The sequence below is a fragment of the Pogonomyrmex barbatus genome, unplaced genomic scaffold (assembly GCF_055798465.1).
Source record: "Pogonomyrmex barbatus isolate J1 unplaced genomic scaffold, ASM5579846v1 scaffold19, whole genome shotgun sequence".
In the NCBI taxonomy this organism is placed as follows: Eukaryota; Metazoa; Arthropoda; class Insecta; order Hymenoptera; family Formicidae; genus Pogonomyrmex; species Pogonomyrmex barbatus.
Window position 1 is genome coordinate 1854528 of NW_028297115.1, and position 27305 is coordinate 1881832.

Consider the following 27305-nt stretch of genomic DNA (forward strand, 5'->3'; position numbering starts at 1 on the left):
TATAAGCAAATAAAAATATTATAATCTTCATATAGAAGAGTCTTAATCTTCTATGAAAAAGAGCAAAAGTGATGCTTGCATCAACATAAATTCAATCAAATTAAGACTAAAATTTTTCCAAGAAGATTATAACATTCTTGCTTTTGTATGAAAATATTTTTCTCGATTTGATTGAAATTTGTATTGATGCAAGTATAGATATTCTGATATATAAGCAAGAATATTATAATCTTTCATATGAAAAAGAGCAAAAGTAATACTTGCAAAAATAATACTTGCGTCAATACAAATTCAATGAAATCGGGATAAAAATTTTTTCGAGAAGATTATAATATATCCTCACTCGTATATGAAAATGTGTCTCGATTTCAGACTTAATTTTTTTTTTTTTCCGTGCGGCGAGTCGTAATTTAAAACGCTTCTAAAATTATACGGGCGGCGAGAAGACAACGTGACGGGGGAGGGAGGGAGAGAGGGAGAGAGAGGGAGAGAGAGAGAGAGAGAGAGAGAGAGAGAGAGAGAGAGAGAGAGAGAGAGACAGAGAGAGAAACGTACGGAATTCGAATCTGTCGAATGCTTCGCGGCGCGTCGTACGCCGTGTTCTTTACGAGATGGGATGGCCTCTTACAAAGGCAATGTGCGTCCCGGCGCACCGGTGTCTCTCCCGTGACTCATCGTGCTCGTTCAGTCCTCGGCGGACTACGAAGCCGTCGACATCGGACGTGTGCGTGCGTGCGGGCGTGCGTCTTCCGGTCTCGCGGCATCGCGGGGCGTGCTGCCATTTAAACGCGAAGCTGCTCGAGCGATCGGCGATCATTCCCGGCGTGTCACGTGCGTCACTTGTGTCGGAGACATGATTCGAAGCGACGGGGCTTAAAGCTCGTTCAAGTGACATTATTATCTAGTGACGAGTTTCTACTTCCGGTGGAGCTTTCAATTTTCAACGATCATGGTAATTGAAAATATTAAATCGAAACAAGTGAAACGTTTATTTAGGTTCTTTCTTTCTTTCTTTTTGACTTTCGATAAGAAATCTGCCTAAGATATCGGGGATAAATGATGACGAATGACTTTCGACTTTTGTTCTTTTTTGATGAACATTTGATGAACAACGAGGACAAAATGAGCGCTCTGAGCGTAAAAGCCTAACTTGCAAAAAGAAAGATTCAGCATATTATTCTGTTAGATGAGTAATAAGGAATTGCATTAGTATTGTTGAAAGCCTTACTAGGCTATTTTAGTGTTGCAAATGTTTGATTCGCTGTTTATTATTTATTTGTGATGACGTTGCGATGAGATAGCACAGATAGCAAAAACAATAGTTCATAATTGTCTGAACATAAGAAGTACAGAAACAGAAATTTGAGAAACGTGAAGGAATGTTGGATAAGTATTGTGTGTAATATCTTTTATCGCGTTTTCGGCAATGCTCGCTGTGAGAAATCGTGAGATTTTATCAGAACTTGAATATAAATATAAATATGCTTTCTGTCACACTCAATCTGACCTCGGAATAAACTTTAAATTCAGCCCAGATTGTACTGTGTTGCTTTGATTCTTGGATCGTGAGTAATAAAGTGTCTTGTGCTCGAATGACGTCAGAAATATTTCCCCATCTTACCTTCGGGATGCAAGTATATTTATTAAATTAAAATTTTATAGAGAGGAATTTTCTTTTTTTAATGATTAGGTCAATCGCGCGTGAATCTTATTTATCGCACAAGGTGAACGTGCGACATTTATTATAAAATCGCAATTTTATATAAAAATCGCAATGGTAAACCTTGCGGAGAACGAAGAATCGCAAACGGACAATCGCTTGTAAAATTCGTGAGCTTTGCGTGATCTTCGTGTCGTCTTCTCGCATCGCGCCTTTCTTTGTCTTGTAATCCGTGAACGGGAAGTGATTCATTTTCTCTGGCTCAATGGCAAGATTAAAGTGTCCTGATGTCGCACGTGGTACAGGAAATGTGATTTCTTGAAACAAGAAAGAGCGATTGATTGTCCTTGTTAATCCGAGCGCGATCTTTATAGAAACTCAGCGGCTTTACGTTTCGTCACGTGCGTCTCGAAGGAGACATCGCAGGCGACTTTGAAATTAATTGAAGACTTATAATTATCTCATTTTACATTGAACGCCATCATCGTGTTACAAGGACTTGGCGCTTAAATCATCCGCGAGTAGAGAAAATAATTATGACGGTGACGTCGCTTAATATACGGATCGGTGAGCCGGTCATTTCTAGGAAATCCATTAATCATCGGAGCTTCAGGTTTTTCACAAGTCACGTGTTTTGCAGATCTCCGGAATGCTAACGATAACCCCTAATTTATACGAAATTTCCCATGAAATATTTTTTTTTTTGTGGAAAAATTTCGGAAGAAGAACTAAATTTTTTAATTTCGAAATTTTGTTAATTTTCCATTGGCCTTTTTTCACGCTTTCGGAAATGCCGTATGTATGGTTCGAAGACATGGATTTTGCTGTCACGCGATAAAATCACCTAGGCGACAATCGACGTGTTCCCGAGATACGACACATTCCGATTGTTTCCTAATAAATTTACGAAACAGAATTATGCGGCATTACCTCGCGCGGTGAGTCACGTTTTCCACGAGGGACTTTAACAGGTTCGTTGAACTAGTTCGAGCCTTTTTCCTTTCCTCCGCATTCCGTCTCTCACTTTTGCGCGAGACAGACATCTCGAGAGAACTGGGAGACCATCCATGAGCGATCTCTATTTGGCTTGAACGGTTGAAGGAACGATTGCCGTCATACGCCAACGAACGATCGTCATTCTTATTAGACGTCGTCAGCTCCATAAGTGCACCTCGGGCCATGAATGCCATCGACAATTACATTAGTGATACGCTCAGGATAGAGCCTCAAGGGGAAGCCTCCTACATCACATTTTCAAATTGTTTAAACGTTCTTGGCGAACGCGCCAACCAAATATGCTTTTCGGGGAAGAGCTTAGCGTTGATATCTAGCAAATGTTTGTTGCCGTAGTAGATATCGCAGCTGAGAGAGAATCCGGATACGCTCGCAATAACGCTCTACAACTGCAATTTCTTCCAATATCCACGGCGATCGCGACGACCATCCGATAGTTTCATCCACGAGACGAAATTCTCTCCAATTGTGGCTATTTAATGAACTAACTCCGATTCTAGAAATCGGAGCAGTCGTAGCGGTGTAAAGAGAAAAAGCGAGAGAGAGACAGAGAGAGAGAGAGAGAGAGAGAGAGAGAGAGAGAGAGAGAGAGAGAGAGAGAAGAGAGAGAGAGAATCGTTACTGATGCGTGTAATGACGTATCTTACGTATAGCTCTCCCCGATAAGGTATGCGTATCGGTAACCTCCGTACCTTCTGAGAACACTTTTACAACTGTTATTATGCGCTGGGAATTTTACGGTTGTGCACATTGCGTACGTCGACCGATATAATAGAATATCCTGTTAGGATTTGCATTTACTTCACGACTCTTGCGACATTCTGTCGTACGGACTAATAAATATTTATTCAAAGACGCGCGAGCGTCTTGGGGGGAGGGGGGGGGGCGGGAGGGGAGAAGCGTCAGATTCATCCAGGAGCCATCAGCCAATTGCTCCTTATTGGGACGTGCTAACGGGTCTGAGTTCTTTGATTCTTTTATAGTAAGCGTCACTGTAATCGTAATTATTTCGGCTCGATTCAATCAGAGACGACCGCGGAATGACGGTCGCGGCACGCGCCCAATCTCTATTCTCGATCGCGCGGAATTTTCGTGGCGGCGGCTCTCGTAAAGGAAGGACAGAGAGATCGTTATCACGGAATTGATTAGGCAGTGTGTCGTTATCGGAGACGTGCAAATACGAATCTAGAATGAGATGATAACGCACGCCCGCACGCACGCCCGCACGTACGCACGCATGCTCTTGCATCGCGTGCTTATAATCGCGGCATTGTTAATCGTCTCGAAGGATGCAGGCGATAACAAGGCCAAGGGAGACGCGCTTGTCTTATTGTCTGAACCCGACGTCAGAATCGACGGTTCTAACACGTTCGAGACGATCCGCATTTTCTGTAACGCCAGAAGAGATAATCCTGAGAACGTACGCGGATGTACGTTCACTATCAGCGGATGTCTCCACCTGTCATGAGTCACTGATTACTTCTGAGATTTTAAGTGTAACACGTTCGATGTTGGATCATTTGATTTTCTTCTTGGAATTTAATTTTGATTATTTCATAAGGAAATTTATTTTTAATAAACAATGGAAAGAAATCAAGGCCATTACTCGGAAGCATCTTAAGTGCTAAATATCTATATGAAATAATTATATTTAAATAATTATATCACCAATCACGTGCCACTATTTTCAGCGGACAAGCTTACAATGGTAGCGGTTTTACAACAATCCGATAATCAAATTGTTAATATCGATTTTTATCATTTAATTTTATTATAGAATTTATTATAAAAATCTATTCTTGTTTCCAAAGAAATTTTTTTCGTAATTATCATTCTTTAATTTTTATTCTCTGAGAGATTTTCGAAAAAATTGAAAATCGTCTATATATTATTGTCATTTTTATTTATAAAGAAATTCTTTTCGAAATTTTTATTATTTTTACTTTTCGAGATTTTACTTTCTTTGAAAAACTTGGAAATCGCGTACCATCATTGTAAGACGATCTATATATGTATATATGTATGCACATATACGTACACGGATTTCGTACATCCGGGTTGAATCCATTACTTGATATTGTTGGCTTATCGATATATCGATCGAATAAGAGATTGTGTTATCAGGCTAACGATGAAGCGGCTTACTGCACAGCCAAATATATTTTGATATCATTACGGATTGACAAAGAACGGAAATATACGTTGATTAAAAGAAACACGATATTTCTATCAAAACAATACATATAAATATCAATATTTTTTTTTTCCTTTAAATTCAACCTTTTAAATCCTTTCTTTGTTTATCAATCATTCGATAAACAATAACTCTAAGATTAAACTCCCCTAAAGAGGTAGAGTTTAATCAAGAGTAAAACGTTGACTCACGACGATCTCTTTAGGCAGGAACCAGGACAGGTTTTTTTTTTTTTACGAACGACCAAAGTGACCAACGTTTATGTATCGCGCGAAATTGTTTCGACGATACACAATGTAGTAGTTTCCAGCGGAGAAAGATCGGCGTCCGCGACAGCTGTATACCGCGATATCTCGTTGACCGCCACCGCGCCGCGCCGCACCGCGTCGCGCCGGCGGAACTGCGGTGAACGGACAGACAGTTTCATTGCGGCGGAAGCCGTGAAATCATGCCTCTGCTCTGGTCCGGCACGCGTCCGGACCCCGAGCGGACCTCGGATTCGCGCAACAAGAGGGAACGTCATGCGATCGATCGCGCGGTCAGTAGCCCCCATCAGTCATAATTAACTGACCTGGCAATAACAGCCCCGCCGATCGAGTAACTCGATGACAAGACTCGCCCCCATTCGCCCCCATTGTCCGCGGAATCTGTCGAATCGCAAATTACGACGATGACGGAGGGGGGGAGGGAGGCGGAAGCTGGAAACACGTCCGTTCATCTCGTTGAGCGTTGTCAGGCGAGCGTCATTCTCCCGCCGCTTTCTACGGACTGAACTGAAATCCCTCTCGTCTTGCCCTTTTCTCTTTTTCCCCTTACGAACTTTCTCGGTTGTTGTTGTGTTTTGCGAGTCCACTCGCGTGTCGCGTCTGTGGGCGAGTAGTTCTCGCCCCGCCAGCATAAATCGGACCGTGACGTTAACTATGCGATGACATATGGCGCGATCGATACGTTACGCGGGAGGGAGTGGAAAAGATTGTATTAGCCGCTGTATATATAACTATTTGCAACTTTCTAAAAATCAAGGTTGAACTACCCAGATAATTAAGGTATGGGATATTACTGGTATCTAATACTTGCAACTTTTTAACTACGTATATTTAAAAAGTTAATAAATTGTAAATAATAAAATTAAAAAGTTACTAACTAAATTTACTTAATATAATATTAAAATAAATTAATTTTTAACTTTAACTTATTAATTTCCTTTTACGTTAAATTTTTCTATCTCTCTCTCTCTCTCTCTGAACGCTAATTCTTTTTTTTTTTCCTTATAAAATTCTAAACATTATTTAGATCATAGTATATCCTAATTTAATGTAAACAACTTTAACAATTATTTTAAAATTAATGTAAGTTAATTTAATTTTAGCTTAACTTTAATTAAGTTACTTTTTTGTTCACGTAACGTTTAACTTAATTTTAAGCCATTAACTTCAACTTATTATTATTGGTTTATAAAAAGATTAACTTATTAAAGATTAAAAATTTTGACGAGTATATGATAAATGCACGCATAACTTGGATTCGCGGTAAACACGCAAAATCATAATCGATATGTTCGCGCTTATAATCGCTGGTATTAATCCGCCAATTGGCCTCGACCCACGCGCCCCCCTACGATAGATCGTAACAAACGATCGTTTGAAATGCCGTTAAGATAGAACGTCACGGAAAGGGTTTCTGTCTCAGGATTGCTCGCGTTACACGCGATCTTTGGTTACTTTGGAATTTGTTGAAAGAGAATCGCCCGGAAGGTGTCCATATACGCTGACTTCGATTTCTCTGGCGTTCCTCTCTTTAATACTACGCTACGTGCAACCGAGAATGCTCGTTTCACACGCCGTACTTCCATTCGTCCTTTTGCGTTAGTTTCTTTACTACGATTTACTCAACGTATTGAATTTTTTACTCGTGCTCGTACCACTGTCGGAGAAATATCATCGGTTGTTTAATCCGGTAAAAGAAGCGAGACGGATAGAAAGAGAGAGATTTTTGAGATATAAAATCTTCCGTATTAGAAGAGCCAAAGAGCCAAAGTTTCTGTCAACGTTTGTTATTGTATCCTTTTTTAGTATACGAAAATCCAAGATTAAGATAAATATAAAGTTTCTTTATAACGGGTATTTATTCAACGGGACAAAGAAGTTGTAGAACGCGTCTCTTGCAATGTAGATCGGGTCGTACTTTGATAAGTCGAGTCTGTTTAAAAATCGCTACGTATAAATAATGCGTTCAGTGTTCAAGTATAGCGTCTATTATAAGCGGTTGCGTTAAAAGGGCATAGTAAGAGCGCTAGACCGAACTCTCGCTGAAAGAGGAGCGGAAGCGATCGATGAATCGACGATCCGTGAAACGAACGTCGGAGCGAATAAGCACTTTTGATGCTCGCGACACAGAAATTGTAATTGGATTCGCGATGCGCGACGTCCGCTGATTTCTCGTGTGTCCCGCCGCGTTCGTGATTTCAATAAATCCGCGACGAAGTCCTCGCTAATTGTTTTTTTTTTTTTTTCATCATGCAGGTGTACCACTGGCAGAGCCAAAATGTCAAAATTTCCGGGGTGGACGACATGGTCCTCCTGCCAAAGATCAACGAAGATGCCATTATCGAGAATCTCAAAAAGAGATACATGGACGACTACATATTTGTATCCTTTTTCGTCGCGTTAGAAGAGCTGATATTTTTCTCTCATAATAAAATGTCAACCTTGAAGACGTATGTTAAATGAAATGCTCCTTAATGATCATCAGACGTGCATTGGACCGGTATTGGTATCGATCAATCCCTTCAAGCAGATGCCGTACTTCGGAGAGAAGGAAGTCGAAATATACCAAGGCGCGGTAAGTGAGAGTAAAAATATTATTTTTTTTTTTCCATTGAAAAAAATATAAAAAATAATATCCCGTCACTTTAGGCGCCGTACGAGAATCCACCGCACATCTATGGATTGGCAGACGAGATGTACAGAAACATGCTAATCGACAAGGAAAGTCATTGCGTCATTATTAGGTAAATGTTAATTATATTATAAATTTTATTAAATTAATTTTACTAATTTTATTAAATTAATTAAATAAAAGTTCTTACGTAATTTTACGTTATAAAACAATTTTTAGAAATACTATATTTATTTTATGTTTAAACATTTTTGTTTAATTATATTTATTGAGTATGCGTTTGTTGTTATGTTTCGATATTTATCTTGCAGTGGTGAATCAGGCGCGGGAAAAACGGTGGCAGCGAAATACATAATGTCTTATGTAGCAAGGGTGAGCGGTGGAGGCAAAAAGGTGCAGAAAGTAAAAGACGTCATCTTGGAATCGAATCCACTTTTAGAAGCTTTCGGCAACGCGAAGACAGTGAGAAACAACAACAGCAGCAGATTTGTACGTCTCCAGTTGTACTCGAATCAACGCACTAATTCATTCATTAATTATATTGTAGTTAAAGTTATTATTATTTAAACGGGAACAAAAGAAGGCCTCTTAAATTTTTAGGGAAAATATGTTGAGATGCAATTCGGACCGGGCGGTCAACCAAACGGTGGCAAAATTTCCAATTTTCTCTTGGAAAAGTCGAGGGTAACTTGCCACAATCCTGGCGAACGGAACTTCCATATATTTTATCAGTTGGCGACGGGAGTCAATCAGGAAATGAAAGGTGAGTAAGCAATTGAGCAAATGAAAACATTGTTGATTAATAGAGAATATAGGACAATTTTTAAAAGCACTTGTGTGTGTATGTGTGTAAAGATAATTTAAATTTTATAGCGGAATTGGGATTGACGGATCTCGATTATTATCAATATCTGAGTTATGGAGGAAATTATAGAGTGGATGGCACTAACGACGCGCGAGATTTTCAGGAAACCCTTAAAGGTACAGAGAGACAATTAAATCGAATCTTTTAACTACATTTCTATACATTCGTAACTAATAGTATAATAGTAACTAATAGTATAATATTCAATAAGTATGATACATTCCATATCTTCAACATCTAACTACAATTCAAATTTATTTGTTATTTAATAATTATGTTATTATTGTTTTATGTCTACAGCACTGAGTGTTATGGGGATAAAAAATGCCGAAGTGATGGACATATTCAGATTGGTAGCTGGAATTCTCCACGTAGGAAATATACAATTTTCCGAGAACGGCAATTATTCGCAGATAGCCGATAAACAGTGTAAGCCATTTTATATACTAAAAATTAAAAATACGATATAACAACGATTAGTTGCGTAACTTATCTCTTATCGGATTAGAAGTTATATAAAACGTATTTATCTTTATAACTTATCGCATATAGACGCCGCTAATCGATCGATAATAAAATATGATATAATATGATAATTTTCGATATAATTTGTGCGTATCATTATTATTTTACACATTTTCTACCTGCATGATTTTCATTATAAAAATATATATATATATATATATTCATATATATATATATATATATATATATATGAATATGCTTTTAGTTCTCGAGTTTCCAGCCTACCTCTTTGGAGTCTCAGCGGAGCAGCTGTCGCACAAATTGATCTCCCGAGAATTCGAGTCAAAATGGGGAAGTCATTCCGAAAGTGTAGACGTGACGTTGAATGTGGAACAGGCGCTTTATGCGAGGGATGCTTTGACAAAGGACATCTACGCAAGGCTTTTCGATTACCTGGTTAAGGTGTGACAGAGACTCATTGAAAACTCTTTAAAAATTCATTCCAAGACAATTCTAAATCTAAAGCTATACAAACGTGAAAAATTTTATCTTACGCTATTTATATAAATTTATATAATTTTAGAGATTTATATATTTATGTAAATTTATATAATTTTAGAAATGAACATAGATATTTTCGTATAGTGACAATATTAGAAGTCGATCACACATACAAATATGTGTTAATTAGTTTTCATGACAGATAATTTAGTGTCTTTATTTTCTTTTGGACTAAGAGAAGCAAATTGCTTTTATTTGACATGAAAAGAATATATTTATTTTAGATATGTTTATTTTAGTTGTATTAATGTAATCTTTTAATAAAAAATCGTATAATTTTAAAAGATGTTTAATGTTGCCATTAATGAATAATTGACGATATTACAGAAAGTTAATTCAGCTATGGAGACAAATACGGATGGATACGAAATCGGAATTTTGGATATATATGGTTTCGAGATTTTTGAGAAGAACGGCTTCGAGCAATTCTGCATCAATTTCGTGAACGAGAAATTGCAACAGATTTTTATTGAACTCACGTTAAAGGCAGAGCAGGTAAGTTCTTCTATTAATATCATTCTCTTTGTAATTCATGTTAAATTCTCGGTATTTGTTCATATTTTTCATTAATCAAGCAAATTGCCGAAGAATATAAATAATAAAATTATTTAACTGGCTTGCTCGCTCTTTATTACTAAACTACAAATTAATATATTACTATAATCTCTTAATTCTAGATTAGTTTACTATATATATTACAAACATATATTAATCTGTATATAAATAATAATGCGTATTTTTATTGTAAGCCGTCATATCCAGAGTAAATTAAGCTTAACACCAATACTAGAACGTTAAATTTAACGTTGCAACGTTACATTTTCGCCGAGATATAACAATTACCTCTGCAAGATTAGTATACCATTTTCAGAATTGTGATAGTTAATAAAGGCTCTTCTCATATTAAATATTGATCTTAATTGAAATGAAAAAAAAAAATGATGATTTTCGTAAAACAAAAAATGTAAAATTGGCACATATATTTATGTTTTATGCATTTTATTGCCAAAGCTCTATTCGAAATGTATCGAAAGCTTTAGAAGAGTTTAGAGAAGAACTAGAACTTTATCGAATTCTGAAGATGATATTCATTTTACAAAGTACGAAGTAATATTTTTCATGCGATCACAGCTAGCTCCTCATCGAGATTTCTGAAACCTCTCGACGCTTGCAAAATATTATTATGTGACAAGTGATAAAAGAATCTGGTGTCGGTAGTTAGCCATATAACATTTGTGATGCAAACAGCGATTAATGATCAATGATTTGACGATAGAAATGTATGCGTAATCAAATGTGAATGATTATTGTATAATTAATCCTATTTCGAAATACGTCGTCAAATTGATTTCTTTATCGCGCGTTTCTTGGATTTTGAAGCGAATCGTGAAACGACGATTACGAGAATCGCGCTTAAATCTGCCACTTTTCAAGGAAAAATCAGGATATTTCAATTTCCACCTCGATTATTCGATTTTAGTGTTCCTCGATAAAGCCATATCCGGGTAGGATATCCGTCCTCCTAAGCGCATACCTCTGTACAGGCGTGGTTTGCGCCATCAGACTCCGTCCGCGAACTTTGCTGGGTGGTGCGGGTATCTGTTTGGGCAGTTCGCTCGACGTGACCATAGAATTCTCCGTGGTCGACGGCTCGTCCGGCCCGTAAAACGTCGCCTGTTCGTACGTTTTACCGAACTCCTCGGTCCTCAGAACCAAACCGTCGATGCGACGGTCGAACTTTTTGGGCGGCCGGCTCTTTTTGTCTCGCGTCTTCCAGTCGGTTTGTCTCTCGAAGGGTCGCGTAACCCTTAGGTATCCCACTGCGCCCTCGCTGGAGGTTACCGTCGACGACGGGACGGCGGTGTTCTTGTGAAAGGAGCCGCTGTTTCCACGCACATTTACGTAGACCTTAGGCCGGCCGCTCTTCAGATAGTAGAGCTTTTCGTCGTGGCTCGGCAGCTTCGGCGAACTCAGCGGGGCGCGCTTGTCGTCAAAAGCATCCAGACGATAATTCGGGCTTAATCCCATGTCCCGCACACCGAGGATCGAATGCGGGATCACCTCGGGATTCGGATACCCCGAGTCCGAGGCTCGCTGTTCCTCCTTCAGCATCGTGCGCATCAGGCCCTGCAGATTCGCGGCGTCCATCTCGTCCGCGCCCTGCAGCTCGATCTCAAAAAGCCTGCGACGAGAGGAGAGAAGAATCGCTTAATTTCGCTTAATTTTACTGTAGCATAGATTACACAGCTTCTCGCTAATGCGAGACGAGCGACGAAGATTGACGTCGAACGGAACGAAACTTTGAGACGTCGCGGACAATCAGCCGTAAATACACGGTACCACGGGGAGGGGAGGGGAGGGGAGGGGAGGGGGGGGGAGGCGGCGGATGGGAAACAGCGTAATGATCGAAGTTAATCTGATATTAGCGGTAACGTAGGCATCAAGCGAGCGAGGAGATTGCTTTTTGGTCGTCACGACGGATTATTACGACCTGTAATCCGATCGCGATTACAGGTGTCATTGTTCGTTCAGAAAATACCCCATCTGCCATCCGCCACTCGCCGAAATCGCGAATATCTCGCGGATTATTAACTCGCGATTAAACCGCAGCGATCGCGACCGCACGAGAGAAAATTCGAGAGAGAATCGGCTTGTCTAGCCCTAATCGCGCTTACTATTTTGCTTTCGAAATTACCCGGTTGCACCCGGTTACGGGGGGAGGGGGGGGGGGCGTATCGGTGCCCGAAGATACGAATTGTGGTCACGTAAATTTGCCGTTGAAATTACACGGGAGCAATTACCCGATCGAGTTTCTCACGTTTCTCGTGCGCCGCGCAGCGAGGAACGGCTTTTCATTCGCGCTAATTGGGCCGCTTTCCGCCGATGGGAAAGAACGGCGTTTCAGGTAGGATTTTCCGCTTTTGTTCGAGCGAAATTTAGAATCGCGGGGCTGAAGTAAATATCGTTTCGTAATCGCGCTATGAGTCAGTCTCGACGAGAGAGTCTTCCGAGGAGGAGTCGTTAAGTTAGAGTGGAATAATGCTGGCATCGTTGGCACCACTAATATTTAGTGAAACGTATTAAAAGGCTTGGAGAGCTCGTGCAATAAAATTTGAATGTTACATCGTAATACGTAGAGGAGAAGGTGGTATTATGATCATCCGTTTACATTTTGTACAAAAACTTTGTCAATAATTAATATTTTAAATTGAAAACTTAACGATTATATTCATTAAAGTGTTGTTTAATAGGCTCATAAAATTGTGAAATATTTGTTACAGTGAATATTATTTATGAAAATGTAGCGACACTAAGAACGAGTCGAAGAGAAACAAGGGTGATAATAGGGGCCATCAAAAATAAATTTAAGAAATTAGTTTTGTTTAAGAAAGACATAGTATTTAGAAAATTATATATTTGTTTAAAATAAACTGTTAGGAAGAATTACAATATATAATCGCAAAGTTTTAAAATAAATAGAGATAGATGACTTACTTCAATTAGAAGATGGATCACAAACAAACTGCGAAAAGGATAGTTTTTACAAAATAAATTTTTAGATATTTAAATGTTTTAACTGAATTTAAATTATTATCGAAGAATTATTTCAATATAAAAATCTTGAAAATAACCATATTACCAGCATATTTATGACTTCATTAACAAAATGCTATGCTATTGTTTAACTTTGCAATATATATAATTTGTTAAATAACAAAAAAACACTGTACATATATCCATGTGATAATACGCTCAAATGTAAAAAAAAAAAATGAGGGAGCATCCGTAATTGAATGCTAAAACGTATCTTGGAAAAATTACAAAATGCTCGAAAGTAAAAAAGTCTCATAACAAATGTCAGCTATTGTATTTACAGGCATATTAGCTCCATTATATAACGGCTACTAAACAAATGATTCCATCCAGGTAATTACTAGAATTATTCGTCATCTAATAACGGAGATACTATAAATGGCCATAATACTTACACAATACCACCTTCTCCTCTACTTAGAAATTTTAACTTTACAATCAATCTGTTAAGGTAATCTTCTAAAAAAAAGTCTCAGATAAAAGTCTCAGTTTTTCACAAAAACTGATATTCGATTAAAGCTCGAGCGATAATAACTGACGGATCATTCATCACCTTCGAGAACGAGCTCGGAATTCTAGGCGGGCAACGAAAGTGAATTGCTGGAGCAGCGCGCAACACGGCCATGGAATATAATATCGGCGTCGGTCGGATAGAGTGATATATGAAAAAAAAAAAAAAAAAAAAAAAAAAAACTTGGCGCGGAAAAGGCCGCGTCGTTGGCGAACGTTGGCAAATCGATACCTGTAGTCCTCGGTATCGGGCCTCTCCACGTTGGTGTTTCGCGAGATGCCGTGCAGAGACTTGCCCTCGAGCGATTTGCGGGCGGACAGATCCTGATCCTGGTGGATGTGATTAGGGTGCGACGAGGGTGGCCTCGGCAGGACCATGGCCGACGCGGCCAGCTCGAGCAGGACGAGCAGCAGCGTGGCGTGGACGTTAATTTTCCGCGACATCCTGCAAAAAAAATGGTTTCCTCCGTGAGAGAAAGGCTTTCTCCTCCTATGGCTTTCATCAAAAATTTCTTTACGTTTCCTCCGCTCCCGGACTACTTTTGTTTCGTTAGATCTTATTTTATTTTCTCCGAGTTAGCGTTAATAAGTCGCACCACGTTCGTTTTGCAAATTAAGGTGCACGCCGCCAAAGAGAAATTGAAGAAAATGCTGCGGCCGCCTCGCGATTGGTCAACTCGCTTATGTAAGACACAATGTATGTGTCTCCAATTGAAATCGCCAGGCCGGAAAGGATTAATAACGTGCGATTAGTCGTTTCGCTGCGTGAAACAGCGTCGGGATTGCCATAATCATTGCCGGCGGACGCGTGTATTATTTCTTTTTTTTTTTTTTTTTTTTTCCGATGGTCGAGATATTCGGGCTCTCGGGCGATTTCACGAGGCGTTTCCTCACCGCCGAAAAACCGTGGCAGGAAGCACGACAAAATAACGGGACGATGCCGACGTGCTCGACCACGCCGTGTAACGAGCACGTTAGCAATAAACTTGGTGAAAGTTTTACTCGCGCGAGCGACTGCCGCGGCCGGCCCCGGCGAACAAAATGATACAATTTCTCTTGTTTTCCTTACGTAAGGCGTATATATATATATATATATATATATATATATATATATATATATATGTATATATACGCGCGTATATATAGATCGGGAATGCATTCGAAGACAATTGCCTTAGAATCGACGCCGGGCAACGCGATTTTCTCGCAAATGCGTTTCGAGAACGACGCGGGACATAAATTCCTTAGAAGAGAGCGCGAAGAGAGAAGCGGCGGGAATTCAAGCCGAATAACGACTCGTTACACTTTTGCCGCTTGATAGTCCCGCGCGTTCCCGATAATTTTCCAATCTCGCGATTTTGCGCGTACAATAAAGCCCGACGCTCGATTCGCGAAAACGGATCGACGTTCGCTCGCGATTCGCCCGCGATCGCGCGAAAACGTTGGGCATTCTCTACGACGCTTTGTGCGTTACAAACGACGAGAAATGGAGACGAAATCCGGCGTTTGACACGTCGAATGAAATCATCTCGCCGTTCCTATAAACCTCTACGTCGGTCCAGCCGCGGAATGATAATTGCCCGCTGGGCACGACGATACGTTCCAATAAGCATCCAGCTCTCCTCTCCGATGGTGCAATAATTTGAGCGGAATCGAAGGATTATTCCCTCGTATTATAATGTGCTCACCTTGCACACAATCGAGGTGCAAGGTTGAACGACGCGGCAAAAAACTTATTTCGCAACGCTTATGCAACCATTAGAGTCTTTCTCCTCTTCGTTCATCTTAATTATTCTGTAACGTTTCTCCGATTAATCCGCACGCCAGATTTTACTCATCTCTCTCTAGAGACGTTCAATCAGTCGACTCTTTCGGAAAGCCGCTTTCGTGAAGTTTCACGTTTTAGGAGGTGTGTAAATGTCGAGGTAAGCCCCGGCCAATTGTTTTCATTTTATCTCAACAGGAAATTAATATGAATATAATTTCACCAAATGTGTATTTTAGATCCTATATTAATATAAGCGAATAATGATATTTATGCCAGAAATAAAATAAACGAGACATATTTAACATGAAATGTTATTTCGCATTTTTAGAGCCATCAAAAATTAAAGTCGCGATATATAAATTTTTTTACTTTATTTAAATAAAAAATTCTTCCTTTTGTTTTATTATTGGCGTTAGAAAAATAGCTAAAATCACACATTTTGAAAATCAAATAGGATGACTCGTAAAACTTCATGTGCATATTTCCGAGCTTTAATAACATTATGAATTATCGCGCATTATTGTTATCGATAGTAGTTCGAGCAGTTAATTTGAGTATCTTTATTCGAGCACAAAAGATAATTCTAGAATCTAGTCGATATAGTCAATTCTTGTGCTCGACAATTTGTAACTATAAAAATAACATTTCTAAAGAGCGAATGAAATTGTTCTTTTTTTTTTTTTTTCTTTCGACCGTGAAAGTATCCGTGCTCTGACCGAATAATTGCAGCCTTTTTCCATTCTCATGGCGAATCGTTGGAAATTTTTTCAAATTTGTTTACTTTCTCTGTCTTTATTCTCCAACTGCTTTTTATATCGCTTCCTATTAAACGGGAACGTGTGTTAAGACACGCATATACATAACTCTATCATTTTTTATTCAGAAATTAAAAAAGCGGAAATAATTATCGAGGCAATCGGGCGATTAGAGAATATCACGGGGAAGAACAAGATATTACAACTGAAAGCTGTAATTTAACCGAGATGCTAATCGGCCAGCGATACGACTGTTTCTCCGCGGATAGAAAATCTCCAAGGATTTCTGGAACTGAATACTTTCTAGATCACTAGTTTTACAATCAGTGAAAGGTTTTAAAGGCGGTAATAATATCCCAAGAAGTAAGACAAATCCCCGATATAAATTCAAGGAGCAACGATCTACCGTATTAATGTAATAACGTTGAGTAATTCGATCGTGGTAGCGACCTACATCGAGAAAACTAGCAGAATACATAAAGGACAGGAGGAGGAGGAGGAGGAGGAGGAGGGGGGAGGGGAAATATGTACAGCCGGGAGGAGGATGCGGAGGATGTGTTATCAAACCGGTTTCGCGAAACACAGATAGACGTACGCAGATAGACGTTATTTACACGAGCGCAACGTACGGTACGGTACGGTACGTCGTACCGGACAACAGGAGGTCCCTCGCAGTTACCGTTCGTGCAGAGAGGCGAAATACAACGCGAATAACATAACGGGGAAGTCCCTTCTTTCCCGGGCCGCGCGCTCTCGCGCGCGAGATCTTACTCCGCTCCGCTCGTCGATTCACGTCGCGGCACTCCGCCGTGGGTGTGGCCCCGGCGTGGCGAACAGGTTCTCTTAAAAAGTGCAAGTGCAATCGTTGCCCTGGTGAACGTGCTCTCTCTCGCGTCGGCCGACGCTCGATGAAGCGGAGCGTGCGACTCTCCACGTGGGGGAGCGCGAGCGGGCCGACCTGTCAAGCGGCGGTTCTCACCGGCGGCGTTTACCGAACCTCCCCCCTCCCCCCTCCCCTCCCTCCTCCCCTCTGTACACCTCCCCCGTGACATTTCGTGTCGACGTCATTGCCGGCGTGCATTCTGCACGCGTGCGTCTATTTTTTTTTTTCCCTCTTCCGGCGCGCGCGCAATTTTCCCCTCTCGCCGTGGCGCAATTCGCGCGACTTGACGGCGTCGCTACTTGACGGCTGAGTTATGATATTGCTCGCTTAAGCTGCCTGGTTTAGTACGAAACCTTTCGATACTTTACGATCCTCGAGGCTCCCCGGGCATTCCCGCGATTAATCTCACCGCCGAATTTTTATTCGGAGAATAACTGAAATGACTCTCGGGCATCTAATTGCAACGTTCTGTGTGAACGTTGCTCGTTTCACTTCCCTATATCCCGCGCAGAAAATCCAAGCAGATATGCTTAATTTTCGAGAAAGTTTGCGGACTCGATCGAATCCTTCATTTGCGGTCGGAGAATAATTGAAATCGCGCGGTTTCCCTTTATAATAATAATCGGTAAAGAACAGAATTTCCCCTAGGAAGTTTAAAAAAAAGCAGGAAGTGGAGTTTGATGAATTTTCTTTTTTAACGCTAATGATCGCTTTAATTGTAAGGCATTTAAATTCAAGAGAGGATTGACTCTATCCACTGAGGTGATCAGATATCGAACCATTTTCAAGATGGACCAGCGACAAACGAAAAAATTCGACCAAAAATTCAAATTTCAATACATTTTAATAATAAATCACCTTTATGTGTGGCCTGGAAATTCTGCTGATTCGAATTGAAACAGTTACCTTTGCAAATTTTATATCGATCACAAAGAATCGCGCGAATGGAATGATGGATTTATACGCCGCTCTATTGCGAATCGTGGGCGAGCCCGTTGAAATAGGACGAGACAGAATTATTACTCATCGTTTATTGTGTTCGTTTTCAGTTCTAATTAATGAATGTCTGGCTAAAGTACGAAGGACTGTCTATCAATCGCGCTCGCGATCAAACTTGACGTCGCGTTAAATCCCCCTCTTGCCCTCCTCCCCCTCCGCCTCCCTCGCCGTTCGGAATAGCGCGAAATGCAACGGGAAGTCGGAATGCGAGTCCACGCGAGGAATGACGCGGCAGTCGCGATTTTTCGTCGTTTCGTCGATAAAAAAAAAAAAAAAAAAAAAACACAGGCCGGTCGTATGCCAGGAGAAACATACGATCTGTGAGTCGCGTCCGTATATAGATCTCACGAGCGAATGAAGAACGAAACGGCGGCGAAGTAGGACGGGGAGAATTTATTGTCGCAGCCTCCGCCCGTACGATACGAGGCTGGAACGAATAATTCGAATGCAAAACTCGGATTCATAAATAGATTCACCAGGTGCAGTTATATACCCGCATACGAGAAAGATCTAGGAAGAAATGTCTAGAGAGCAAACCTCCATGAAAAAAACGGACAAGGATGACCTAAAAAGGAATATTTATACGCTTGAAAAATATACATGACAAAGGAAATAATACGTATGTAATATTTCATCGTATAAATTTACACGCTTTTTTGTGAATATTTATTATGAAGGTAGTTATTCGTGAGATTTCACTGGGGTTGGGAGAGGGGGGGGAGGAGTGGGGTGGGGGAACCGGTAACTCTCGCGCATATTGCACCGGCAAGTTTTTAATTAACCGTTATATTGTTTTGGTCACGATGAAAAATTTATGATGCCGCAATATCGCGATATATTACGTCTACGATAAAACAAAGGAGTACGGTCGTAAATAAAGGAATTGAGTTGTAAGAGGAGGAAATCGATGACGCGTGCTTCACCGCGGCGATTTCACTGTTAATTAGTATTCGTAATCGTGCGCGGAATGGCAATCGGACGACGATCGACGATCGAAAGTCTTTCTTTCTTCCTGTCCGCGAATATCGCGCTCGCTCGCTTTCCTTCGGAATCGCGAGGGACAAAGGAAAGCGTTGCGTTCCAGCGCTTGCTCAGCGGATGCTCTTCACGGGGAGAGCACCGGGAAGTGCTCCTGAGAGATGGATTCGGGATTATTGGGGTAAGGCGTCCATCCTACGAAACGAAAAAAATCGCTCTCCGCGCGATTATGTCGCCGCGCACATTGAATCACGCACGACAGACAAACGGCGGCGATGGTCAACGCCAGGGTATCGGAACTTAGAAAGTCGAGGAAACGTCGTCGGTTGCATGCGAACTGGTCGACTCCCACGCCATACTTACCGGCACTTGCCTTGTTCTTCTTACGTAAATACTCGCGGGGCGCGTTATCGTTCTCCGATCGCCGATCGGCTCGGACGGAGGAGGCGGAGGTGCAATTAAATTCACACCCGAACGAAAGTGAGAGTGTGGTCAAGGGACGGGGATAGACCGCCCTCGGGATATTGTCCAAGTGCTTTACCTCGCGTATATCCGTATAAAATTATTTCAAAACGACTTTGCCGAGAGTTCTGCCTTGTTAAATCAATTACTTTAGACCCCCTTTGAGAGAACGACGCCGTCGTTTCCCTCCTTCCCTCTCCTTGCCCCTTGCGCGTTACGAAACAGGGGGAGGGGGGAGGGGGGGAGGGAATTTCACAATGGTGAACAGGAATAATACTCGCTCGCCGCGTATGACGCGGAAGGCGATAATTGACGACTATTATTCGGCACGACGCCCGACTCGAGCGCCGGTCGTCTTGCCGCATCTTGCTAAAATAAAAGTGTTACGTGCCATTCGCTTGGAAAAGGGGGGAAAAAGAGACTAGGCGCAACTGGAACGCCGCGCCTCTCTCCTTCCGCGCAGGAAATGATCTCCCGTCTGAAAACGCGCGAGTCATTGCGGGGCTGCTTTGATAGATCGATCACGATTGTCCCGCAGCCGACGTGAAAAACGAGCGGCGAGCGGCGAGCGGCGAGCGGCGGGCGGCGTTTAATTGGTCCTTTACGTAACCGGGCGCTCTTTTTTCCGTCCGCTCGTTGAATCGAAATCGCCTCTTTTTTCCGCACGCATACCACGGAAGGTGAGAGAAAACGCGAAATTCTTTCGGGGGCGAAGAAAGTTTTGAAAACGATCGAGCCGGCCTTCGTCCGAGCGCCGTGGGCAAAGAAACTTGTACTCTTCGCGCTCCGATTATTTTCCTATTATTTTCCTTTCGTTATTTTTCGAATCGATAATCAAGCTTGTCGGGAATAATTAAGAGCGGTAAATGTACTTGTGCGAACGGTTAAAGGAACGTTTATGACTCGTTTGATTACGAGTCTTTGCGGGGCCGCTCTTTGTTCGAGCTGCAGTCGGCGATGGCATTTCGCAACGCGGAGCAATTAAGTTTCATTAAAGAATATTGGCGGATAGCGAGCGGTTTAATCTAGCACGAATTGACAATTGCGAAGTATCTAGAAGTAAATATCGATTTTAACGATGTTTGATATCACGACGCAATTCGCGTTGGCGTAGAGTCGTTTTCAAGGAGATCGTCATCGCCTCTTTTCTCTTCTATTTTCTATGTTTACAAAATAAAATTTTTTTTTATATAATAACCTATTATATCCCCTCTCTATCTCTTTCTATAGCAATTTAATTCTCGAATACATTTATTATCAAATTCTCGAAATATATTTATGATTATATATTATATTCAATATAATTATATTTCATAATTATGTACCACTGAAGAATTATGTACCACTGGCTCAATAAGGAGCCGAAACGTATGGTTTGAATTCTTTAAGATAAAAAAAGTGTTACAAAAATATGAATTACGCTTCTTACCGCGCTTCTTTTCTCATTTGTCCCATTTCTTAATTACATTCATATTGAGAATCTGATTTTCGTTATAGTTTATAATTATATTATTCCATAATCGAGATATGTCGCCGACAAGTTATATTGTAATGGTGACAAATAGGTCACGTAGTTTCCATCTCGCCGTCGGTTTGTTGCATCCCAAAGAGCCTGAAACTGTGCCTTTACAGATCACCTGTCATGTTACACGTGATTTAAGTCGTCTGACTTTACGAGCGAGGTTTGAGCGCGCAATAGCGGTACGGGGATAAACCGCGGTGATAAAGTTTGAATGCCGCCACTTACACATCCCCAATGTCATCGTACATGACGAATCTTCCCTGCCTTGTCTCTTCGTCGCGCTATTTAAATTCATTTCGTCGTGACCGTCGTCGTGTAAATTCGCGAGACCGACGACGCAAGTCGCGAAGAACAGTTGGCATACTGTTGGAAACAACCGACAGGTATTTCACTAAAGACAAGCTAATAAAATCGAATCAAGTTGAAGATCAATATTAATCGATCGTCACCTAAGATAAGACTGAGTAATTACGAATTACCTGAGATTCACGGAGCGAGAAACATGCGACATCTTCCTTGGTTGATCCAACGCCCCGTGCGGGTGCAGCCCTGCAACGACGCCCCGTTCTCGGTTGTCTCGCCTCCTCTTCCCCGCAGAAATCCGCGATCCGTTATTCTCCGCCTCGGCAAGTGGATCGCTCGGTCTTTTTATTACGTAACGCGCGACCCATTCGTCCGCGTGCGCGCGAGAATCGCGCCGATCGGCCGATCATTCGCGGCGAGGATCGGCGAGGAACAAAGCGTGATCGCGGCTCCGTATGCACTGCGGCCGAGGAATCGAGTGAAGGTAATGAAATAGCTAAGTGAAGCGATCGCTGTCTCTCTCTCTCTCTCTCTCTCTCTCTCTCTCTCTCTCTCTTTCTCGTTTGTTCTTCCCACGTGCTGGCTACCACCACTCCTTTGCGTCTCGGAGTTCTCGATTGGCCGCGTATCTCTCCGTTGGCGGCTTTTAAAAAGATCCTTTTCGCGGCGCACGTGGCGGCATTCGCGGAAACGCATCTGTCAAATCTTCGCATCTCGCATTCTCGCAACAAGGTCAGCCTTACGACACGACACGACACGACGAGTCAACCCGAGGTATCTCCGGAAAAATAAACGTTGCATCTTCACGTTGTTTATCCGTTGTTTAAATGTGTGACGGTGTCACGATATATGTGAATGACGCGTTAGAAAAATTGCGCTCGCAAATTGTCAGTTATTTTGCTTCAATTTTGCGAGAAGGTTGCCGCTGTTGCGAATACGCTTCTAAATTAGCTTCATTTCTCATACACGATTAGCGTAATGACCGCACGTCTCGTAATAAAGCCCACATTGTCACAACAGTGGTGACCATTGAATTCCTCGCGGATGTATCAAGATGACATCTTTTTCACGTGTTCCCGATGCGCGTTATGATAAGAATACAGTTATCTTCATATTCTAGAGACAACAAGACTCTAAGAATTGAAATAATACGTTATTATATTCTGCTAGCTGATATGTGTCTCGCTATCTTCTTTAATTTTGTTGTAAAGTTTCTTTTGCACAATGCCAGTGTTTGTTTGATAAAATAATTTTTATTTAAATTGAAATATACAGATCCTCCTGTTGATCGTTATACATGGCGAAATTTTCCTTAAAATAAGTTTTTTGTTGTTTTAAAACTTTTTATTGCTGTTTCGTGACAAAATTAATCAATGCGAAAAATTTATGTAAGAAATTTCTTTGATACAATGAATAAATAGATTATAGTTGTATATCTTTACACGTACGCTTTTAACGTAGCGAAAAATTTTTTTAAGAAACAAAGAAACAAACTTTGCGAGCGAGGATGGTAGTTGACATTTGGCAACTAATCGTTGTAGGAATCCTGCGATCTCTCGCAAAATCAAGATGAGGCCTCTCTTTCTCTCTCCGTCTCTTCCTTCCCTCTCTTCATTTTCACCGCCGTTAACCCAGAATACACACATCCATCTTCTCCATTATCTACGTTTTTGTACACGCTCTTCTCCTCTCGCCAAACCCCGGCAATTCCGGCAACAATGAAGCGCGAGTTTCCCATGAGAAACATTTGTGGCTCCCGATCTAATTAGTTTGCCCGTTGCGACCTTTTTTTAGCTCATTAATGTTAATTCGAAACAAGCACGTATGTGTCATGTACATCAGACACTTGTTCTCGTAAAAGTGTAGAAACTGGGGTGCTTCTGGAATGTGGGATAATCAAGGAGACCAGTATTTGAATTTAAAAAAACAGCGTAAATATATAAATAGTAATAAATAGTAATTAATTTTATTCTGATAAATTAAAATACAAAACGAGCCAGTAAAAAATTCTTTGTTTAAGAATATGTGTGTGTGTGTGTGTGTGTGTGTGTGTGTGTGTGTGTGCGCGTGTGTGTGCGTGCGCGCGCGCGCGTGTATGTGCGCGTGTGTGCGTGCGTGCGTGCGTGTGTGCGTGTGTGTGTGCGTGTGTGTGCGTGCGTGTGTGTGTGTGTGTGTGTGTGTGTGTGTGTGTGTGTGTGTGTGTGTGTGTGTGTGTAATTATGTGAAATATGTTCATATTTTTATATATACATATGTTTATATCATAAAAAATTAATAATCATTAATAATCATTAAAAATTATTTTCGCATTGTTTCTTTTACAAAAAATTAAGTTTGAAAATATGAGAAAAAATTGCTCATATATACATATGTATATTTATAATTAAAAATGCAATTAAAAGGGCAATTTTCTCTCATTTCTTCAAACTTAACTTTTTGTAAAAGAAACAATATGAATATTAACTTTTTAATTATTTTTAAGTCTCTCATTATTATTATTGTTTTATGAACATATTTCGTATATAATTATATATATATATTTTTGCATACAAAATTTTTTACCAGGGAACTAGTTTCTATTAAGATTATAATAAGAAATTAATAGCTCTTGTCCTCTACTGTGGAATTCTTTTTGCAACGATCTTTTGCACCTCCACTATGAAAAGTCCAACGTGAATTTCACGCGCCGACAGCTTCAGGCGGAATTAGTCTCATGAGAGAAATAAAACGATGGTCGAACATAACGATAGAGAGGAAGAGGCGGAATGCTGGTTGACAGATATCCCTACGTGCCGCATTGTCTACGCGTGCGTGCGTTAAACGAGGCGCTATTTTAATTATCGTCCCGTCTAACGGAATCCGCTTTGAGAAAATGGGCGGAAATTGTTCGCGCTCGCGCTTACGGGCAAAGCATCCGTGCCGCATTCGCGCCGCATCCTCGACGCCCGCGACGGATGCCACGCCGGGCACACCGGCGCGACAACGCATTCGTGGACGCATTCCGCGAAACCGTGCGGAAATCAGAGCGCATATCCGTCGAGCGTATCGTCGGATCGCCGTCTGTGACGCGTAATCATGTAAGATGGAAGGTCGGAGGAGAAACGCGTCGGCGGGAAATCACGGCGGGATACGGCCGCGGATGCCGTCATACAAACGCAAATGGAAGATGCGATTGTTGACTGTCCGCGGATTAAACGAGTGACTTCAACTCGCTGTCACGCGCGCTCTCCTTTGTTCTCCCCGGGGGCCTTTTCTCCCTGACGTGAGTTTCCGCGTTTTCTTCGACCGTTATGATTATCCGCGGAAAGAGGAGGACTAACGAGAGGTGCGGCAAGATTCGTGTAAAATTCCAAGAATCTGAAACTTTGCAAAAGTAAAAGTAGATGGACGTAATCGCAAAATAATTTTTTGTTGCTACTGATATTTAGGGGTGATAATATCCCTTCGATAAAATTGTTTTTTTTTTCTAGGCGAATGCCGCCAAAACAATGAAATCATATGAAATATGAAAAAAATGTTTCAAACAAAAATTTTACAATTTCATAAATACTTTACAACGGTATAATTAGATTTTTTTTAAATATTAAATTTTTCAAAATCCGTGCACCACTTACGATTTATTTTTAAACTAAAAAATAATTCGGCGTGAAATGAACTTCAATTTCAGTTAGGAAAAATATTTTTTAGTTTAAAAACAAGTCATAGATGGTGGGAGTACTTTGAAAAATTTAATATTTTGAAAAAATTTAATCACCATTGTATATTGTATTTGTTTTGTAAAAGTATTTATAAAACTATGAAACTTTTATTTGAAATATTTTTTCTCATTATTTCTCATTGTTTTGACGATATTTGCTTAGAAAAGATCGATTTTTTCCCTGAAATCATATATCGGCAGCAACAAAAAAATTGATTTCGTGATTAGATCCATCTACCCTACTTGTACTTTTGCAAAGTTTCAAATTTTTTTTTGAATTTTATACTTGCCGAAATTTTCTTGTAAGAAAAATTGCGTCGCGGACGACACCGCGGATGACATTACGTCACGCAAATCAAGACAAAAGAGAGACGTGCGAAATAACAGACCATTACGATTTCGGCGCGAGTGCGCTAATGGGCACTCACGCGCGATCGTAACCACCATCGAAACATATGATTCTTTTTGTCCCGTGTGTTTTATGCGATTAGTTTGTGCACACGACAAAGTAATTGCGTGTGATCAACGCGTCGTGGCTAATCGCAACTCTTGACGGCAGAGAGCCGAGAAAGCGACTATTAATTAAACGTCTTGTGACCGTTCTTTTATCTTTCTCTCTCGCTCGAGGGTTTGAACGCGCGAGAAATTGATTTCAAGTTCAAGAAGAGAATATAACATCCGTTCGCGCGAGATTAGACTAATTTAATTCCTCTTTAATTTCGACGAGATCGATCGATTATTCCTCCCGCCCGTGGAACGAAAGCGGCGGAGGTACAAACAATAATGGCCGCGTGGAGTGAAAGCACCTGCTTCTCGCAAGAATCGCGTATGCGCCAAATTTGGCATGCATTAATTATCCAATCGCACGAACCATCCATCGCGACCGATCCCCCCCCTCCTTTCCCCCCCGTCTGGTCGCTGACGTATTATTTGCAACGCGGAAGTTTTCGCAACGCGAAAAATTTCCGCGCGACGTACAGACACGCCGCGGTGCCTTTTCGAAAGGCTTTTTCGCGGATTCCGCGGAGCGGAAAGTTTGAATCTGAAACGCAGGCATCGAATGCGGGGCAGGCATCGGGCAGAGCGTTATTATACGGCGCAGTCCTCCGAGGAACGGCCGGCGGAAATAGCGCCCGAACCACGGCCATCCGTAAAGAGGCCAGACCTCATGAAAAAAAAAAAAAAAAGAGTCGTTAACTCGAGTAAAGGCCACGACGAAAAAATCGTGTCAGTTCTTCGGGCCGCGGCGGCGTGTCGCGATGCGGCGCGCGATCGGACCGCAACTAGACCGAGTAAAAAACTAGACCTGGCCGCGAATCGCACACCTCCGTGAGCACAAAGGACAAGCTCTGAAATTGTTTATCTAACGAACGAATCACCTGGAATATCAAAATGAGGGGGGAAACGACGAACGGAGTCTGGAAACTGGCTGACGACGAATGGGGAGCTCGCGATAATTCTCGCGGCAGAATCCACGAAGGAGGCATCGCCCGTATATCCTGTCCAGCGCCTGCCGTTCGCGATAATTATACTCGAATGTCGGGGGGACAAATGAAATATATTGCGAAAGACGGGCGAAAGACGGGATGGGGAAGAGCTGAAATAGCGGCGACCGGTTTCCGGAGCTGGCCGGCGCGGCGGCAGCGAGCGCTGCACCTCTTCGGGGCTCAGCCCGAGCTGAAATGGAAAGCGATTTTAAAAGCGCCTGGGCAATCGCGTTATTACTATCGCCTTTCCCTTCTATCGCCTCGGGTAAGCGAGATATAAATCGCTCGTACGCGCGCGGTATACCCGCCGGTACCGGCGGCGCATAATTAAGCCCGTATTTTCGATGTAACATTCCGCGAACTAAACGAGCCCCTCGCGAGCACCTGTGCGTGTCTTCCACGAAAGTTAGATCGGCTATCTAAATTGTGTTGTGTGTGAGCAATGACGCGCTTCGAGTTTTGTAACATTTATCGGTAGCATTATTGGCTTGTTATGTAATTGATAGGAGTAAATGGATAGCGATAGATTAGCATGTTACATGTATTACGAGCCACGTAAATGCTGCTGTTGCTTCAGCCAATAAACGGTGACCTCGATGTCTGCTCCCTGTTGACGATGATTAATTGGTTTATGGTCGATGATATTTTTGTCCTTTATATCACGAGACTCCGAGACTCGTTTCGTTTCAG

General features: G+C 41.4%; 2 protein-coding genes across 2 annotated transcripts in view; one reads left to right on the top strand and one right to left on the bottom strand.

The window, feature by feature from the left end:
• The first annotated feature begins 580 nt into the window (after positions 1–580).
• LOC105422123 (unconventional myosin-Ie) overlaps positions 581–27305 on the top strand; it is a 33743-nt gene continuing 7018 nt past the window's right edge. The window contains exons 1-10 of the mRNA XM_011631375.3: positions 581–952; positions 7391–7516; positions 7620–7709; positions 7784–7878; positions 8078–8255; positions 8367–8529; positions 8640–8747; positions 8932–9060; positions 9362–9558; positions 9985–10152. Of these exons, the coding sequence (XP_011629677.2) occupies positions 950–952; positions 7391–7516; positions 7620–7709; positions 7784–7878; positions 8078–8255; positions 8367–8529; positions 8640–8747; positions 8932–9060; positions 9362–9558; positions 9985–10152 (1257 nt within the window). The 5' untranslated portion in view covers positions 581–949. The remainder of the gene's footprint in view (positions 953–7390; positions 7517–7619; positions 7710–7783; positions 7879–8077; positions 8256–8366; positions 8530–8639; positions 8748–8931; positions 9061–9361; positions 9559–9984; positions 10153–27305) is intronic.
• Positions 11014–21874, bottom strand: LOC105422122 (uncharacterized). The gene is made up of 3 exons (XM_011631373.2): positions 21608–21874; positions 13994–14206; positions 11014–11839 (listed from the first exon to the last, which is right to left on the bottom strand). The coding sequence occupies exons 1-3, from the start codon at positions 21637–21639 to the stop codon at positions 11134–11136; spliced, it is 951 nt and encodes a 316-aa protein (XP_011629675.2). The 5' UTR covers positions 21640–21874; the 3' UTR covers positions 11014–11133.